At 24.1% G+C, this 19,887-nt stretch overlaps 1 protein-coding gene across 2 annotated transcripts; it reads left to right on the top strand.

Moving 5' to 3' along the window:
- Positions 1-2,965: 2,965 nt before the first annotated feature.
- LOC112594122 (probable low-specificity L-threonine aldolase 2) lies at positions 2,966-17,040 on the top strand. Of its 2 annotated transcripts, XM_025338760.1 has the most exons (10): positions 2,966-3,046; positions 6,263-6,329; positions 8,210-8,330; positions 12,359-12,442; positions 13,750-13,841; positions 13,907-14,092; positions 15,063-15,256; positions 15,339-15,475; positions 16,203-16,327; positions 16,746-17,040. In XM_025338760.1, exons 2-10 carry the CDS (start codon positions 6,300-6,302, stop codon positions 16,920-16,922), a joined length of 1,146 nt encoding a protein of 381 aa, XP_025194545.1. In that variant the 5' UTR covers positions 2,966-3,046; positions 6,263-6,299; the 3' UTR covers positions 16,923-17,040. The 2 variants fall into 2 exon arrangements, with proteins under 2 accessions (XP_025194545.1, XP_025194546.1); XM_025338761.1 differs by lacking the exons at positions 2,966-3,046; positions 6,263-6,329; positions 8,210-8,330 and adding an exon at positions 11,781-12,096.
- The last annotated feature ends 2,847 nt before the right edge of the window (positions 17,041-19,887 follow it).

Genomic DNA, 19,887 nt, shown 5'->3' with positions numbered 1-19,887 from the left:
CGTGTTATTATGGAGTATTTATACTTCCCGAATTCCCTAAAAGTGATAAAATTTGTTCATAAAATTAAGAAAATATATTTATTGAGATAAAGTATTCATAGACGTAGTGCGAGTATAATAGATGAACAATAGAGCTTCAAACTTGGCTGCTTCGCTACGATGAACTAAATGTTCTCAATAATTATATCCTTGAGGCCTATGAAAACCACTCATAGGTAGGTAAATACGATATATACTGAATTATCCAAGAATTTTGACTATATAGACCACTCATTCCTTGTAAAGGTGCTTTAAAATCTTACTTTAAAGATTCTCTATCATTATAAGTCATTATATCAGGTCATATTTAGAAGATAAAACTCAGTAGATAAAAACTAACAACCACAAATTAGTGGTTACTGAGGTACCATCAGGTAATCTCCAAGATGGCTATTTAACATCATTTTTATTTACCTTATTCTTAAATGGTATGAAATAAATGTTGCCCAGCTACCACTTCTTTGTTTTTTCCGACGACTTTAAATTGCTCCTGAAAATGACTTCCATAAATTATTGCAATTTATTGTAATCTAGTTTAGACAATGTAGTTTTCCATTTAAATTCACTAGGACTACGTCTCACTGTGAAAAATGTTCAAACTATTTCGTTCACTAGATGTAAATCTTTTATCCGTTTTCAATACAAAATTTAAGATTCTATTCATGTTTTGGTGAAGAATGTGAAAGACCTGAGTATAATTTACACTCCTACACTAGATTTTCACTTACTACATTGAAACATCATCTTGTAGGGCTCTCAAAGTGCTAAGATTTGTCAAATAAATAGCGTTTAAATTTAAGATTGAGTATTCTATAAAATTACTTAATCACTTTTTAGTTCGATCTATTTTTGAATAAGAATCCGTGCTATAGAACTTTCATACAGCCTCAAGATCCCTTTAACTAAAGCGTGTTTAAAGATGTTCCTTATTTTCTTATTGATGATTTTGGAACTCATAACAGAGCAAAACTGGGTGACCTAAAATGTTAATATTGTCAGTTTCAAGTATAAAAGGGCAAAGGCGCAAAAAGACTTATATAGTATTTTGTACTTACGATAATACGAATAAGTAAATTAATAATACAACTCGTAAAAATGTAAACATAATACAGTAATATCATTGATTTAGTATATTTAATTAATGGTAATATTGATAAAATAAGTCAATAATTTTTCAAAATTTTCGTTTTTTCACAGATGTAGCTTAAGTTGGTGACTTTTTCTAAAGTGTTCCGATTATAGTATTTTTATTGAATTTAGTTCTGAAAAAGATCGTTCTGTCGAAGCAGTAATTAAAGGCATACTTAAGAATACGAGTATTCAATACTATAGATACGTTACACTGTTACAGTACCTAAATCCAGACATTTCGTCATGACCAACATGACCGATTCACTGCAGACCGTTTCTCCGTGGACTTTTTTTTACCACGAAAGGTTAACTTCCCCACAAAATATCAATGATACCAATAATATACGTACCTATTATTAATATACAACGATAATAAAATTATAAAATTTTTTTCAAATATCATCACCCGATATTTTGCATTCGTTCGTGCAAAGATTTTGGTTGCAGAATATGTAGCTGATGAAATGTACTCCACGAAAATATAATTAATGCCCCTCAATGAATGCTCATGGTATTGCCTTAAAATATTTGTGATAATCATTTTTATTATCACTGCTATTATTACATAGAAAATAATAGATTTTTCAATTTTTTTTTTATGTTGAAAATTAACTATTTACAATAAAAATAATTTCAGATACCAAATATATTATACATAATTACGTAGGTAATATTTATATAGTTTGTATACACTACAAATGTTACTAGACAAATTCAAAATTATATTTATTTAATAATTGAATTTACTAATTAATATTTACATTTAGATGTAAAAATTAGTTTTAATGTTAAATTAAATTTAAAATTTTTTATTGAATAGCTGATTATAAAAATAAAATTATTATTTATTTAAAAACTAATTGTGAAGAAGAGGGAAGGGGTCAATTTGAAAATTTTGGAAATCTAAAAGAAGCGTTTAAAAAAAAAAGTTCGGTAAACACTGCTTTATTAGGACCGGGCAGGGTTAATATCACTAACTCATCAACTGTTTAAATTGAAAGTATCCGTCGATTTGTTATGAAATCACACACCAGATAAATTCCAAGATAATCTTAAAGGTATTCACGTGTATAATTTTGTTTACAATTATACCTACACCAGGAAGAAATAATGTTCATACCAAAATGGCTAAGCTAAGAAAGAACAATATAAAAATGAATAAATTAATTGGAGAGAAAGTATCTAATAACGGTCAGAAATAATATGAGGTATTTATATTAAATATATCAATCAACTTTAAATATTTAAAAAAATAAAAATAAGTGGGTGCATCTATCATTTATAAAGTTACTTGTTTTAAATTATTTTGAATTATAAAATTAATTTTAATATGTGATAATGTAAAATTTATGACTTACATCAAAGTATTTTCAAACATAAATCATTAATTCAAATAATATACATTTTTCTGAATATTCTATACCAGAGATATTTAAAGTATAGCATGCAAATGACATATGTGGTACAAGAGATAAATTGAAATACAGATACATTTACTGATTTTTAATTTTTAATTGTTTTATTTTTAATCGTTAATATTTAGTGATACATAAACATACTAAAGTAAAGTAAAAAGGAAAAATTAAGTTTAAGAATTTCTGTATTAGATAAATTTAGGCAGTCTCGATACACAATCATACGTAAATATTTAATTTTTAATTGAATAATATACTAAAAAATGTTATTTAACGTTTGTTCATAATATTGTATTTTCCAATTAACGATTAAATTCCGGTTTACTTTATGAATTCTGGCAACACTGAGCTAAACAGTTTATAAAAACCTCATAGTTGCTCTGCCGTCGCCCTCTAAATTGTTAATATTTTTTTAACCGCTCTACAACCTAGCTGCAGTTTCATCAAATTTAATTCTAGAGGTAAGTGGACCATCATTTTAAAAACAATTTTTCTTAACAATTAGTTTTTTTTTTTTGTATTTTATTTTAAATCATAATAAGATATTTTAGGTTATTTCTAATTATAAGAAATTATTTTAAATCACCAGTCTACGGATTAAATTTAAATATTAAGAAAAAAAGTAAATTAAATAATTAAATATACAACTAACCAAAACTTTTGTTAAAATGTTAGATTGAAAATAATTATACAAAAAAAAATATTTTTAACTATAATTATAAATTATTAGTTTTTTAATACGAGTAAGATTCGCTTACTAATATCGACTTCTCACTCACCTCAGATTCCGCTCTATAGTTGGTAGGTTCTTATATTATTAGTTTATAGACTTTTATGCGATGAAGGGTTATTTCTATATCATTATTTTAGTTTTTTAATGAATTAAACAAGTTTTCACTAGTTGCAATAAGTGGTAATGATGACGACAAATAAATATATGGTAAAGAAAGAGAGAGATTGACTGAAAGAAGTATTGCATCTATCAGAAGTTTTCTTCTAAGAAGTTCTATTATACAAACTCTCGTTCTTATAACCAGTTAGTCCGGCGATTCGCTACCTGAAATAAGTGGCTTTTATTATTTTTGCTAAACATTTCTACAGGTACATATTAAATAATACCAATTGTTTTATTGGTAGATGTATTTCAACAGTTCTCAAACTGTGTTTCGCAGAGCCCTAGGGCTTCATGAGAGTAATCTAAAGACTCCGTGGGCACATCTGTGTTAATTAAATTTAAATTGTTATCATATTTCTTTTTTTTATTAGTTGATGGTAATATTAAAGAATTTTATGAAATATATGACAAAATTGAATAACATTTAAATTAAATACTTTCGTCGTTAGAAAAATATTTTCCAGAGAGTAAAGATATAAAATTTATCCTTCAATATAGTCGGGTTAAAACCCATTTTTAATCAACGATAAACCTGAAGACTTATCCATAAGTATCCATAAGAGAAGAAGAATTTATTGAAATGATCACCGATTTATCTTTAAAAAATGTTATTTGATAAATTATTATTAACAGATTTTTGTAACAGTAGCAGTATTACTAACGAATATAACTAAAATATATAACTAAATCTTTGGTTAAATATGCTGTACTAACACTTCTTCCTTTTGCAACAACATATTTCTGTGAAACCGGATTTTCGTCATATATATCAATGAAAACAAAATATCGTAATAAATTAGATGCTAAAGTAGACCTGTGTATCCAACTCTCGTCTTTCAAGCCAAATATTAAAATACTAGTTAATGAAAAAGTCAAAATCATGGATCACTTTAAAATCATTAAATATTAAAATTTATAAATTACTAAAATAATATAATTAAAAAAAAAAAAAAAAATTAAAGAGCAAATCATTTACGATTTATATATTTTATTTTTTTATAAATTATTGCCGTCTCAAATAGACATTCCTGATTTTTGGGGTTTCATACATTTTTTTGAGACATAATGGCTCTGCGAACAAATAAATTTGAGAACTGCTGGACTGTATTTAATATGGTTTGATTATTGTATTATATACACGTGTTTAATAACTATTATATTAGTCAATTATTATTTTATTTACTTGTGTAAAAACCTACAACATGCTATCGACTGTTAAACGTAGGCACACGAGCGTACTCTGTATACACACACACACACACACACATATACGACATAAATTATGTGCTAACTAGACTTGCTAGAAGTATCTATAAACAATAGTTAAATATTTTATTTAAGGTTGGACGAATAGTATTTTTTTGTTTTTCATAATGTTTCTGAATTTCTGACATTGTGATTTATAACATATAACCAAAACGATCGAATTTGTTCTGCCGCAGGGAACAAATTAATTTTAGTTTATGCGTTATTTTGAATATTGCAATTTATATGCAATGCATAATGTATAATTTATAATATCTAATACAAACGTATATAATATATTTATAAATTACTTTTATATAAGCTTTTATGTTTGCTGTTTCCTCGTAAATATATTATATCGTATGGGATTAATTTGGTACTTGAATAATTTATGTAAATAGGATTTCAGTTTTGTCTGAATAGAAAAAAAAATTACCAGTTTTGTAGCAAATCTACTAATTAAAAATCAATAATTTTTTTTCGTATTAGCAAATATTTTTTATGAGGGAGGTGGAATTAACTAGAAAAAAAAAATCAATAATAATTTATAGTCATGTGCAATATATAATTGAATTAAATACACATTGTAGACTGTATTACAATAACACATAATATTTTATGAAAATCGTCATTGTTCTACGAAAAATAGAAAAAAATTACAAAACCAACCAAATTTGAAATAATTTTTTTATTCATAATTTAGTATTGCGTTTCAAATTTTTAATTCGATAAAAAAAAAACATCACCAACATGTTTACTCAAAACCACCAGACCCCTCCGAATAATTTAATTTGCTTTTAATATGAGGATAATATCCGTATTTTTATTAACATCCGTTATTTTCTACGATGTACTTAAATAAGAGTGAAATTACAGTATGTTGGTCGGATTTAAATTTTACTTTATGACTCAATATTATGTTATATTATAAAGTTTTTAAGCCTTAAAGTTGACTATTGATTTTTTTATTTATTAAATACTGATTTATTTTTGTTTGGAAATATCTAACGTGTATCTAAATAAAGTATTATAAGAATTGATTGAGATTGACATATTAATTAATAATAATAGTAATTTATAATAAATATGCATGTATAATACATAGTTCCTTATTCAAATATTAATCAAGTATATATTTATTATATTATATATTATATATAAATAATAAATTTAATATAAAATATTCTTTCATTATTTGAAAATTTATTATACATATTATATTTCTGAAAATGAATGAAATCCTTATAGGTATTTATAAATTAATGTTAAATTTGTATTCCTATTAATTTTAATTCAGTTAGTATTGCATACGTTTTAATAACAAAATCAAAACTACTAAAAATGTATATTTTATAATTTAAAAAAAATTATTTGCTTTTTATGTTATATTTTTATTATTTTAATCGATTTCAATAATATTTTACTTCTATCATGTCCCTACTGTAATTAAAAAATAGTACTAAATATATACTATTACAATTTAAATTACTTAAAAAATTGCAAATGTACTATTGAAAATTTATAAATTATGTTTTAGTGGTTATAAACAATATTTTTTTTGAATAAAAGCTGCCATGAGTCAACATCAAGAATCATCTAAAATGGTAAGTATATTTTATTACCTACTTGTAAATTAATATATAAATTATATACATTCTTAGACCTTTATATTATATTATGTAATTTGTAAAATAATATTTAAATCAAAATGGTTAAATACAATACTACATATCAATCATCAATTATCAAAATATATTTTTATTTTTAAATATATTTACTTAGCTTTAAGTTTTCGCTAATATTCTTAGTTGGCTATCATATCATATACTATTAATATAACTATGAATAAACCAGCAAATGCTTCATATTAAATTATTTAATCCATTATCATTTACATGTTTAATAAAGTAAAATAGTTAAACAAATACTAATCTTTAGTATTATATTTAAAAGAGATGTGTGGAAAATTAAAATAGATTTTTCCTCGTGATTTTTCTTGCATTTATTAAGTATTAAATAGATTTACAACTAATTTTTATTATGATTTAAATAATAAATATTTATTTCCATAATATTCACCTTGATACAACTGTTATGTACTTCTATACGATAAATTAAATAATTACACTCAGTGGACTAAGCGACTTTATCTTTATTTTTAACAATGTAAAAACAAATTAAGTTGACATGAATTCGTGAGATTCGTACGGTTATGTTCTGCTAGACAACGACTGACTGGCCTGATCGAGACGCTTGGACACTGCTGCGCATATCGTACTGGAATTTGATGTATTCAGAAAAATTGGAATACGTAGTACTCTGTCTTTTACAATATTCAGCCGTTTTTTAAAACATAATTATAAATTATTAAACACGTAAAAAAATATAACAGGGGCTATTTAGTTCGTTTACAACTTGGAACTTTACAATTTCTGGTAAATATACTTTTAGTATATTACTTCTGTACTTAATAATTAAATACAAATTTATAGCAATAAATAAAATAATAATAATATACAAGATTATAAGATGATGATTTGGTTTTACAAATATTTTTTCTGCAGTATCTTTGTACTTTTTTGTTAGTTCATTTATTTGTTTGGCATTCCAAGCTAACTGATTAAAATCTCTGTAATATTTTTTTTATTTCTACATTTTGGAGAGTAAAGTTTTCCGTTATGTCTTATAATTTGGACTAGATTTTTACTTTTGGAAGCAAAATATCTTCGAGTTTCTATGACCAATACTCTGGATAATGTCAACACAATATTGTCGGTATTACAATGATCGGGAATAGTGATTTTTCTTATACCAGGTAACTTAAATTTTCGAGATTCTTGTTCACATGTTACTGTTATTGTCTCTAATTTACAATATGTGTTTTGTAAAAATAACTTATGTCAGATTGTTAAATTTATGTTTATGTATTTGAATTTACAGATTTTTGACTGATATTCTGTAGAATTGTATTTCACAATTTTCTTTATAGGTGTGTTTATTTATAGATTTAGGACTTATGCATAACTTAAAAGAAAATAATAATTTACATTTAACATATTAATTTTCTGTTAAACCGAAATAATACTCATTTGTATCACTTATAGTTTGATATTTTGCTTGAGGTTCATTAATCAAGATATTCCTTTTGTCAGATGGTATCAAGTGGAATGTTATGAAATAACTTAAAATTAATGTTTGATAGTAATGGCGTTACAAATATAAGTGTTTGTTTATTAAAAGCTACATTCAGTTCAGATATTCTAAATAGTTCTAGGATTGATAAATGGGATTCTGTTACAACTTACATGCAATTTTAGAGATAGTAGTACTTTAAGTTGTATATTGTTTAATATATTTGTGTATATAAATCCATTTAATGCGGAGTTATTATCATATTATTGTTTCTTAAAAACAGTATTATGCTTAAAATACAATTACAACAATTCATAATTGATATAAATTTTATTATTGAATTGATTTTTAGCATATTAAAGTTATTGACTTAATAAGTGACACGATTACGAAACCAGACATTCATATGCGGCAAGCTATGTTTGAAGCAGAAGTTGGAGATGATGGTTATCAAGAAGACCCAACCGTACGTTGTACGTATTAATTGAATATAATCATTAATCACTAATCAGTAATCAAAATTAACTATATGTTTACAGTTAAAAAAAAATAAGTTTCAATTTTTGATAAAAAATTTTTAATATTACCCAGTTAATTATCATATGAATAGTTTTAGGATTATAACTTCAATCATTATACTAAAATATTCTTACATATATTTATCCTATTTAATTAACTATCATATAAAGCAGAGGTGGCCAGTGATAAGGAAGTTACGAGCCGCATAAATGCACAATATAATGAAAAATACATAAAAGCCAAAAGCAGAAAAAATTTGAAGTATAAATTGGTATTTTTGGAAATAAAAGTACAAGTTTTATCGATCATATTTTAAATTTTCCAATATTTTCTCGTATGTATTCTAAGACACGTTTTAATATATTTTTATTTTCACATGTGTCTAATTTAAAAATACAAGCTGATTTGTATGTATAGGTAATATAATAAGGGAAAATAAATACAAAGTTATGAATTTAAAAAAAATAACAGGTTGACAAATAGGTATCGCTTTGCTGTACAGTGGGTTACTATTATGAGCTTGTTAAATTTGAACTCATTGATGTATCATTATAAACGAAAAATGATTCTGATCGGAGATAATTTTTCTGCCTATATTACCAAGTATATTCTATGATAAAAATCTTTGATACCTACAACTTTTAAAGCCATTTATTTTACTTTTAGTATTGCAGTAAATTGATATAAATTTTTCTAAAATAATTGCATTTTATTAAATTATTATTATTTAACTATTATAATAATGTATATTTATACTACATTTTATCAACTTATAAAGCTGCGTACACACTTGTAATATTTACGCGTAACAGCAATAGATGTATGGACGTAAAGGTGTAACATTGTCCGAAAATTCAAGTCGCATCAAAAGGTTATTGCATGGTGAGGTCACGAATAGTGTGTCTAGGTTACGTAGTGCGCAAATGTTATAAGTGTGTACGCAGCTTAAAATACAATATTTAATAACATCTTTCTTTAAATATCGTAAAACTGTTAAAATAGGTTGATATTAAAAATAAATAATATCTTAATATAAATCAAAAATATCAATACATATAATACATTTTATAATTTTATAATAAACGTAAAAGTTTTAAATTCCCATGAATACTATATTTAAATTATTACAAAATAATTAACATTGTTTTTTATCGTTTAAATCAGTAATCTTGTATTATTTTTTTTTAAATTATGGTATAAAAAGAAAAGTGTTTATAAATTTCTAATTACAAAATGATATACTATACTCATCCAAAAAGTGATAGTTTAATTAAATTTTATAACATATCTTAAATTGTATATTTTATTGTTTTTTTTCACCATCCCATGTATATTTAGATTTTTTCATTATGAACAACATTGGAAATCATTTTAAAAAAATTTGAAAAAGATTTGAATTTTATTGTTTTTATTTTTATTTTTATGTATTAAATCGTATTATAAGCCGGTATAGAATCAAAATGTAGGTATGCCGAATTGATATTAAAACTGCGAAAACGATACAACTCTAATACAATAAAAAATAATTCAAGAAACTATATAAACATTAGTAGAAACAAATAGGTATATTCAGTGGCGTATTTACGGGGGGGGGGGGGGGGTCCCCGACGACCAACCCCCACCAGAAAAAAAATTATATTAATTTATATTATGTGTTTTTAATGTTTGTATTACAATATTTTTAAAAATAACTATTAATTGACATTTATTTTCATAATAATAGTGAAATATAATATAATATAAATAATATCATTATTAAATCATAACTCGTATGTATTTTATTATAATTTTATAAACTTATATTTAATATTAAGACCCCCCCCCCCCCCACCACAAAAAATTGAAAATACGCCACTGGGTATATTATTATGTAACAAATTGTTAATTTTTAAACAATCCGGGATCTATTATTATCACTTATCTTATGAAACCACAGTTATACCATATATCACATACTAACTATGAGGTCTATAAAATATACATACAGTAATAATATTTAATTATCTATAATATCGCAGATATATAAAATAACATATGCCCATGTCTTATATCTAATACCTATATGTGTATAAATCGAATTCATTTAGTATTTGGTCATTTGGAGAACCTATATTTGAGAAAAATAATTATTTGATAGATCCAAATTAAATTGGCGACGCCATGGATATTAGAAAATATTTTCCTCTTATGTTCATGTAATATTATGTGAACAATCTTAGATTATCTGGTTTTATATTTCAAAAACGTGAATTTATGGTTATTTTTTTTTTTTGTAGTAATCATATTTATTAATAACAGCAATGTTAACAATTTCAGAAATGTATCCATTATTCCAAACATCTTGTACATTCAGCATGTACAATAATAAAAAAATATAATTAAATATAACAGTGAAGGAGGAGGGTTAGGGTATGATAACTTTTGTAAATCAACTAAATGCATAATAAATATTTGACTCATCTTAAACTATTTATAGATATGTGATATTTTAGACTTTTTTAGTGGTTTTTCGTATTTATATATGATTAAATTTTAATTTGCAAGTTAAAAAAGCCTAAACATTTGGTACAAGGTTTCCTATAAATGGCAATGAGCAAGAGTTATGTGAAGCAGACAATACACATTAGATCGAATATTTTAAACGAAAAATAACGATTTGTCCAGTTACAGTTTTAGTTATTTTGTTGTTATTGAAAAAATATTGATTTAAAGAATGTATAATTTTTGTTTCCATTATGTATAATGTATATTATTTTCTATACACAAAAACATTTTAAAAATAATTAAACGAATATTTAAGCTATTGCTACCACAGACCTATACTCACATCTCACATAGTTCCGTGGTACATTACTACATAGTAGCTATATTGATTCAAATTAATAACAATAATAAATGTCATGTTTTAATAAAAATATAATAGTTATTATATTTCGCTAGGTATCTAGTATGTCTATTGGATTTTTTTTTTGCAAAAATTAATCTAATCTTCTTTGTTAATCATTATAAATAAAAAAATAAATTTCCAACGAAACAATAAATAAATAATCATATTTATAAGTATAACTGTGCCATAGAATTATAAAAATACAGAATTTGTTGGTATGAATGCACTTATTTTAGAAATCTCTGAACCGATTTCAATTAAAGTTATATCAATAGATTCCTAATAGTGATTTAAACTTAATTATTTAACTCCTATAGGTTGGTATAGGGTTACTTACTTTTAAATTTCATTTAAATTTTTAATTTTGATAAATTGAATAATTGTTTATATATAGGTTGCCATTATTGTCACAAATATAGAATTTAAAAAAAAAATAGTATTATCTAATCGAACTACTATTATGCGTTATTATAATATTTTTTTTTTTTTTAACAAATGAAAATTATTTTTAATTTATTCTCATTTAAATGTACAATAAATGCAATATCCTTATATGCCTGTAGCTTACATTAAGCTTAAATAAACAACACAATCGATTTTCATGAGAGTTTCAGTGATTATTCTTAGAGATACCAGGAAAGTTTAGAAAGTAGTTTTAACTACATCCAAAAATATACCAAGTGCCATAGATGAATTATTGCTCATCTTTGTCGAATTAGTTAACAAAGTGAAATATACTGATGCAAACATACCCGTGACCTGAAACACTAAAATCGAGATACACTGATAAAGTTCCGTATTTTTTTCTGAGTGAAGTCAGGATGTACAGATAGGTAATTATTATATTATTATAATTTTTAAGTTTTTTTAAAATATTTTGTTTTTAAATAAAGTTATGAATGCTATTTACACGTATACAAATTAAAAAAAAAAAAAAAAAAAAAAAAAAAAAACATTAAAAAAATTCAAATAACCCCCTCAAACTAGGATAGGTATATAAATTATCGTTTTTGTAGTAAATCATACACTTGGATACTCTAATACTTTTTATAATTTAATAAATATACAATTGACTTTGTTTTTTAAAAAATATAGTATTGGAAGATAAATCATCAACACTTTTTGGAAAAGAAGCAGCATTATTTGTTCCAAGTGGCCTCATGGGGAATTTAGTCGCAAGTAATTTATATTTTTATTATGAATAACGTTTAAAAATATTTATAGAAACATATTTAGTTTTTAAAACTCTGTAATTTCTAACACAATTTTATGTTTTAATTATTTGGATATTTTATGTTAATGATATAATAATTGTGTAAATAAAATATCTAGTGTTTTTTTAATAATATCAATAGTAATTATTAAAACATATATATATAACTAACTGATATATGTATATATAACTTGAGAAAAATTGACATGTTTGATTGTCATTACTGTAGCATCATTGTGGTAAAGATAATTCTCACATTATTGTTCGGTCAATTTCATTATTTTACATGAAAAATGAAAGTTATCCAAAGGTTATTTTTCAGTTATCATCAGACATTTTTTCATATTTTTCTACTTGTTTTGATTAACCAATATGAATACTTCTAATGACAATATTTTGTGATATTAAAGATTCATCTCTGTTTATGTACTGAGTAATTATTTTATTAAACAACACTAATTATTTAAAATTTTCAAAATCTATTAACGTTATGAAAATATTTTTTTTTTACATAATTTCCAGTCAAAATAAAAATAATATTAAAAAAAAAAATATGTATTTTAATTTTTTTATTGTTATAGTTTTAAGTTTTTTACTTTTGTAAATTACATCACATTTTTTTGAAGTAGATTATTTTTTAGAGTATTTCGTTGTAGTAGCTTATGAGTTATAAGTATTTAAAGCTTAGATTTAATGGAGCAGAAATCCAACATTTTGCAGGGTATTCCTGTACCACTCCACTCCGCGCATACACATAATTTTAATTACTAGTAACTCAAAGATTATTCGTCCAAATTTCAATTTTTAAATATCGAAATACTACAAAAAAATATTGTGTTTCAAAATATGAAATTTATTATGTATATTATCATTCAAAAAAATATAAGAAATTTAAAATTTATAACAATAAAAATAATTAAAAATATATTGTTTTATAAAATATGTTTTATTTCAACTGAAAATTACATAAAAAAAAAAAAATATTTTTAAAAACATTGATAGATTTTGAAATAATGAATGTTCTTTAATAAAAGAATCATTCTGTGTATTTTATTATTTTAGTAACTGTATTAACGTACCTTTGGAGTAATATATTGGAGTTGATTAACATAATATTCTCTTTTTTTTATTTTTGATTTTTGCACGATAATTGAGTAATATTTAGTAGCTTACATATTTATAAAGCAATATAAATTTATTTACCAATTTATGAAACAGAATCATAAGTGTGAAATAAAACATGATATTTTTTTAAAAAATACTTACATTTCAGTGATGGCTCACATAAAAAATCAACGAGGATGTGAAGTAATTGTTGGTGACAAAAGTCACATTTTATTATGGGAACAAAGTGGAGCTGCACAGGTTAAATGTTTAATTAGTTTGATAGTTTTTTTAGCAATATTAATTTAAATATTTTCATTGATTAGTTTGCAGGTTTGCAAATGAGAGAAGTCAGAAATTTGCCAGATGGTTCATTTGATATGTCAGAATTAAAAGATAAATGTCGACCGTCAAACCCATGTGATTACGAATCTTATACGTCATTAATTTGTATAGAAAACACTCATAACTATCTTGGTGGTGTAGTAGTTCCTCTTGAGTGGCTTGATCAAGTAAAATAAAATATAATTCATTTTTAATTTTTTTATAATTTTTAAACTACGTATCTACTTCTATAACTCCTTCATTTTTATAGTTTAATTAGTATTTTTTTTTTTGTTTTTAGTTTTTTAAATTTTAATTATATCATGACTATAGCCTATAGAAATGAAAAACACAGCTCAAATATTTAATCAATTTTTTATTTAAAAACAGAAGTCGTTTACTTTAACTTAAACAGAAAAAAAATCTAAGTTTGAATAATTTCCATTATTTAAACTAAATTATATTTAAAAAATATATTGTTCTTACTTTGAGTTTTTCATACATTATCTAATACGGTATTCTATTTTTTCAAATTTAAATTTTATTTAAGAAAAATTTTATAATTATATAATAGTTATTAGAAATAATATAATAATTTGAGCAAGTAGATTACGAACAATGGTAATTTTTTAACATTAAAAAAAAGGTTAATAAACAGCTATTATGATCATGCATGTGGAGAAAATGACATAATTACTACTATGTGTGAATTATTAAATATTATGTTTTATGTATCTATTATATATTATTACAATAATATTTGAATTGTTATTTAGTGTTATGTTAAGTTCATAGTACTGTTAAAATTATTATATTAAAAATCCGTTAGGCGTAAACTTTATACATAACATTAAATAAAGAATGAGTAGATTTATTAAACTAAACAATTTTAACCAAATTCAAATCTTAGATTTTTCAGGCTTTTTGCTTGTATAGTATTTAGAATGTTATTTCACGTGTACCTTATATGTTAGAACCTAATTAAGAGTAACACATTTGTTCATTCAAATCTTTAATATCTGCACAAAAATTTACTTGAATAACTTCATGGTAAGGTGCATATTTATAATAAAAATTATAAAACATAGTATAATATTATAAAATCAAGCACACTTAAACGTATTGAACGGTCTAATCATTTATTTGATATTTGTTTAGCTAGGAAAATTTGCTAAGGAAAAAGACATACCTTTGCACATGGACGGAGCTCGAATATTTAACGCAGCCGTACACCTTGGTGTTCCTGTCAGTCGAATATCTGAACACTGCGATTCCGTGACGTTCTGTTTAAGTAAAGGACTCGGGGCACCAATTGGTGCAGTTTTGCTAGGCAATAAAATGTTTATCGAAAAGTAATGTATCCGTGTCCCATTAATTTTTAAATCTTTACTGGAAACAATAGTATTGTTTTAAATGTCCGTTGTCCTAATTTAGATGCCGAAGAATTAGGAAATCCTTGGGTGGGTCTATGCGCCAAGCCGGGATCGTGGCCGCAGCTGGAGTATACGCCTTAGATAATTGTGTGGAAAGACTGGCCGTGGATCACTGGCACGCCAAGAAAATCGGGAATGGTATATAATTTTGTATTTGTGTTTTAAAATGTACGTATAACAATAGAATCAGACTCGTTTTACTACTTGACACAAACACGAGCCACAGGGTACTAAAGAAATGCAGCTAATATAAGCATATTAAAATTTAGATCTAGTACCAAGCATATCATATTATAGTATATTAATGAGTAGACAGTATAGCAGTAACCCAACAATCATCATAATATTGTCTTCAATGCTAAATAGTTTAAGTTAGAAAATATTTTATAATATATCAATATAAATACAGGAAGATACATTTTAGATTTTGTGAACACTCATTGTTTCAAATATTTTAACCTTTTCTGGATAATGGAGGTTTTGTGGAATTCTAATAGATATTATTATTTATATTGGCACCCGATCTTTATTTTTATCATAATCTATTTGTTGTCAAATCTATCTATCCACTTTCAAAATTGAAATATCGAGACCTATATTTTATTGATTCAATAGTTTATTGGAAGCAAAGTATTAATTGTTTTTTGAATTGATGTAACGTGTACAATATATTACGTCAAGTATTGAACTGCCTAACAGTTTAATTTTATTAGTAAGAATTTGAAGCTTAGATGACAAACTTGTTAGATGATGTTGCATTTTTAGGTTTTAATATTTAAAGTTCTATGTTTTTAATTATTTATCATTTTTCATTTCAAACCAATATTTAGTGGTGACAGTAAAACTAAACAGTTTTTATTTTCAGCTATTCATCAAATGGCCAGTCCTGATGTGACCGTTAACCTTGAAAAAGTTGATACCAATATACTGATTGTAAAGTTAAACAATTCAAAGATCAGTTCACCTGACTTCTACAACATGCTGTTGAAGGTAAATCAGTAAATAATAGCATAATTTGGGGGCGGTAGGAAGTGAAAAAAAGTAGATGTTTACTCCTATATTTTTATAATTTTAAAGAAATATAAAATTGTATAATGAGAAAATTATTATAACAAACTAATATTTATTATTTGGAACTTGGAATATATAAACGTTAGACGTGTAAGCATACGTATATATATTATGATGTGTATGTAAGTGGAGTGTGTGTTTTTTATGTGAAGGTCCCTATTCATATTATCTATGGGCTTGTTAAAACTTTTTCACCTCTTTATTAAAAATTGAAATGACTTAACTTAAATTAATTTTAATATTGTAAATATTCAGTAGTATTTAAAAATTATTTCTAGTTTGTAGTTAAATTAATATATATTATTTATGCATATTTTGTGTTATTTATATAATATAGGTAGACAACGAAGACGATAATATTCCGAGTGAAATCAATTTAACGTCTGTTAGAATATCATATTTATACAAAGGATGCGTGAGATTAGTTTTGCATAAAGATATTTCCGAAAAGGACGTGGATATGGCTATTGAAAAAATAAAATACGTTATTGGAAAAATCAAATCCTCGAATTAAATTATTATACTAAACCAAAAAAGTGTAACATCATAAGTAAAAGGAGAAATTATTTGTACAATATAGAAATATATTACATACCTATTAATGTGCATAGAATGTAAAATTTAAATCAAAAGAAAGATAGTTATAAATACTAGGTGCACATTTATATTATCTATATAATCTTCTATTATTTTAATATATCTTATTTAATCTATGAAATTAAGTTTTTATTTTAGTAAAAATAAAATACATAGTACATTTAAATCAAGTATTATATAAATAAGAAACATACGATCTAAGTTTAAGACTTAAAAAAAATTTATTCAATGTTATTTTAAGAATTAAAACATCCTTAGAATTTAACTTTAATATTTTAATTTCTGAGTTGAGAGATAAATATAAATGTAATAATTTTACTATGATGTGTTTTCTGATGAATTATATTTAAAATTTTATAGTTATCCATCAAATCCTCCATTTTTAATTAATAAAAAAAAATGAATTAATATCAAATTCATTTAGAATATATTATGATTGGGAAAATTGTATTTATGTAAATGACACATTTTCCTAATTTTAATATCTTATAGTAAAAATGTATTATTGAACATAATTTTGAAGACTTTGTATGTCCATCAAATCATCAATTTAGGGGGGGGGGGGGGGGGGAGCAATCGCCCCGGGCGCCAAATTGTAAGTCTCTTAAAGAAGCACTGCGCTAAAAATTTAAGAAGCTTTTTTATATTTAGCTTTTTATTATTTTTAGGTAAACTACCGAAGTGTAATAATTGATCAGCACCTTTTGAAATTGAATTTCACAAGAGTAGTTTATGGATTATAAATATTTAAAGTTTTGATGATCAATCGTTAGAATGGAGAGGTACCCCTCAAAATATTGGTCTAATACTCCACTGATCTAAATTTTAAATACTTATAAGTTATAACTTATAAATTATAGTTAATAAATAATTTTTCCGAAATTTTATTTTGACAGATCGAAACACTCTGAATGATATTCTATTTTGAAATATGAAATTAGAAATACATGTTGTCTTTCAAAAGAGTAAAAACATAAATTTAACAATAAAAGTAGAAAAAATATAATTTTTTCCAAAAATTTTGTTTTATAACGGCACACTCATGTAAAAGAAACATTTTCAAAAAGTTTTCTGAAATAAATTTGTCATACGTTAAATAGATACATAAAGAATAAGTACCTACACTCATGGGCGACCCCAGACATTTTTCTAGGGGAGGGGGGCAAAATTAATTTAAAAAATAAATATAGATTTTTTATACATTTTATTTATAGTGCATTATCATATTTTGTCATTATTACAATTAAGTATTATTTTTATACATATTATTTATAGAACATTATTATGTTTCGTCAGTATAATGTTAAATTATTACAATTAGGAAACAAAATTAAAATTCCTTGGAGGGGGGAAGTGCCCCATCGTGCCCCCCCCTAGGGACGTCCATGCCTACATTTACAACGCTTAAACAATACACTATACATATAAATACACATAATATAATATATGTATAATGTATATAATATAAATAATGTTATAGTACACAAGTGATACGTCGATGCGTCTGGACAATAATGGCAGCGCTATCTATTGCCGTTATTTTGAAATTTTTCTAATTGATGAACAGGATAGAGTCGCCACTCGATAGCGTCACCATGTACAATAAAGTTACCATATTAATTTTTGTTTTTATTTATTTCACATATTTTATGTTTTCGTTTTCTGATTTAATTAATACGTTTGATATATTATCAATCACTTACACTAAAGTTCAAATTTTTCAATGCTGCTTTAAAAATGTTTAGCCTGAGTAAACATTTTGAAAGTGTTGCACATATTTTATGTAATAAATAAAAAAAATGTAAAAATAGTTTAAGACTTTTTGGGAGAAAATATTAATAGTTTGTTTATTAGAATATACTGTGGAGTGTGAATGATCCGTTTTAAGTATACACTTTCATTATTTCAAACAGTTTAAACATTTTTACATTATGTATTTATATGATATTATTTTAAAAAATAATGTTTGAAAAATAATTATGGTTTTTTATAATTTACGTATAATTGTTATTATTTTTTAATTTATTACTATTATGCAAAACAACGTAGATATATATTCATATGTCAACAGAATTTTTTTCAGAGTATTTCAATATACATAATACATATAAAACGAATTTCGATACAGTAAATAATTAGTTAAAACTTTATAAACACTTTGCATTATCACTGTTAGGGTTTTCACTTAATATTTATTGTTGTTTTTGAAATTTTCGAATCCTATTCGAATTTTGAGTCATTTGTTTTATTTTATTTTTTATTCATCATAATTTTTCAGTTGTTATTTATTTATTGTTATAAAAATAAGAAATATAAATGATGAAGAACATACTTTTCAAAATATGTGGTCACTCTGAGTCAAAAACAATAATAAAATTATTAACTTAGTATTATCTTTTTCATGTTTTCAAAATGTTGATAATTATTATTATTTCATTTTATTATTTTTTTTTTTTTTACTACAATATAATACATTACAGCTCATATTAATAGTAATTGGTATTACTATTATTATGGGTGTTTTAATTATTTAAAAAAAATTGTCATTTCAAGTATCTGAATATATGAAATGTATTGTGAAAATTTGAGAAAATTAAGTGTACTTCAATTTACATTCACTTACATAGATTATACTTGGAATTTAAATATATATAACTAAAATATATTTTTTTTTTAAATAAATCTTATCGTGGAAGAGAGTTGTGAAGGTTAAGCCTCCCACAAGTTTGTGTTAAATATTTTTGCACTTAAAACGTAATTTTTAAATCACTAAGTTGATCCCTTTTACTATTTTTTCCCAACTTGAGCACTTCTTATAACCGATAACTACGAATTATTGTTTAACAAAGTATTCGAAATATTTATTTATATAGCTATGGCTC

The sequence above is a fragment of the Melanaphis sacchari genome, unplaced genomic scaffold (assembly GCF_002803265.2).
Source record: "Melanaphis sacchari strain LSU unplaced genomic scaffold, SCAv2.0 Contig221_pilon_pilon, whole genome shotgun sequence".
Classification (NCBI taxonomy): domain Eukaryota; kingdom Metazoa; phylum Arthropoda; class Insecta; order Hemiptera; family Aphididae; genus Melanaphis; species Melanaphis sacchari.
This window is presented reverse-complemented; position numbering and strand designations above follow the sequence as displayed.

Excerpts from the sequence above, each read along its gene's own strand:
- LOC112594122 (XM_025338760.1), top strand. The coding sequence starts at position 6,300 with ATGAGTCAACATCAAGAATCATCTAAAATG. Across the intron at positions 15,476-16,202 it reads CGCCAAGAAAATCGGGAATG|CTATTCATCAAATGGCCAGT; the intron begins GTATATAATTTT and ends TTTTATTTTCAG. Across the intron at positions 16,328-16,745 it reads TCTACAACATGCTGTTGAAG|GTAGACAACGAAGACGATAA; the intron begins GTAAATCAGTAA and ends TATATAATATAG.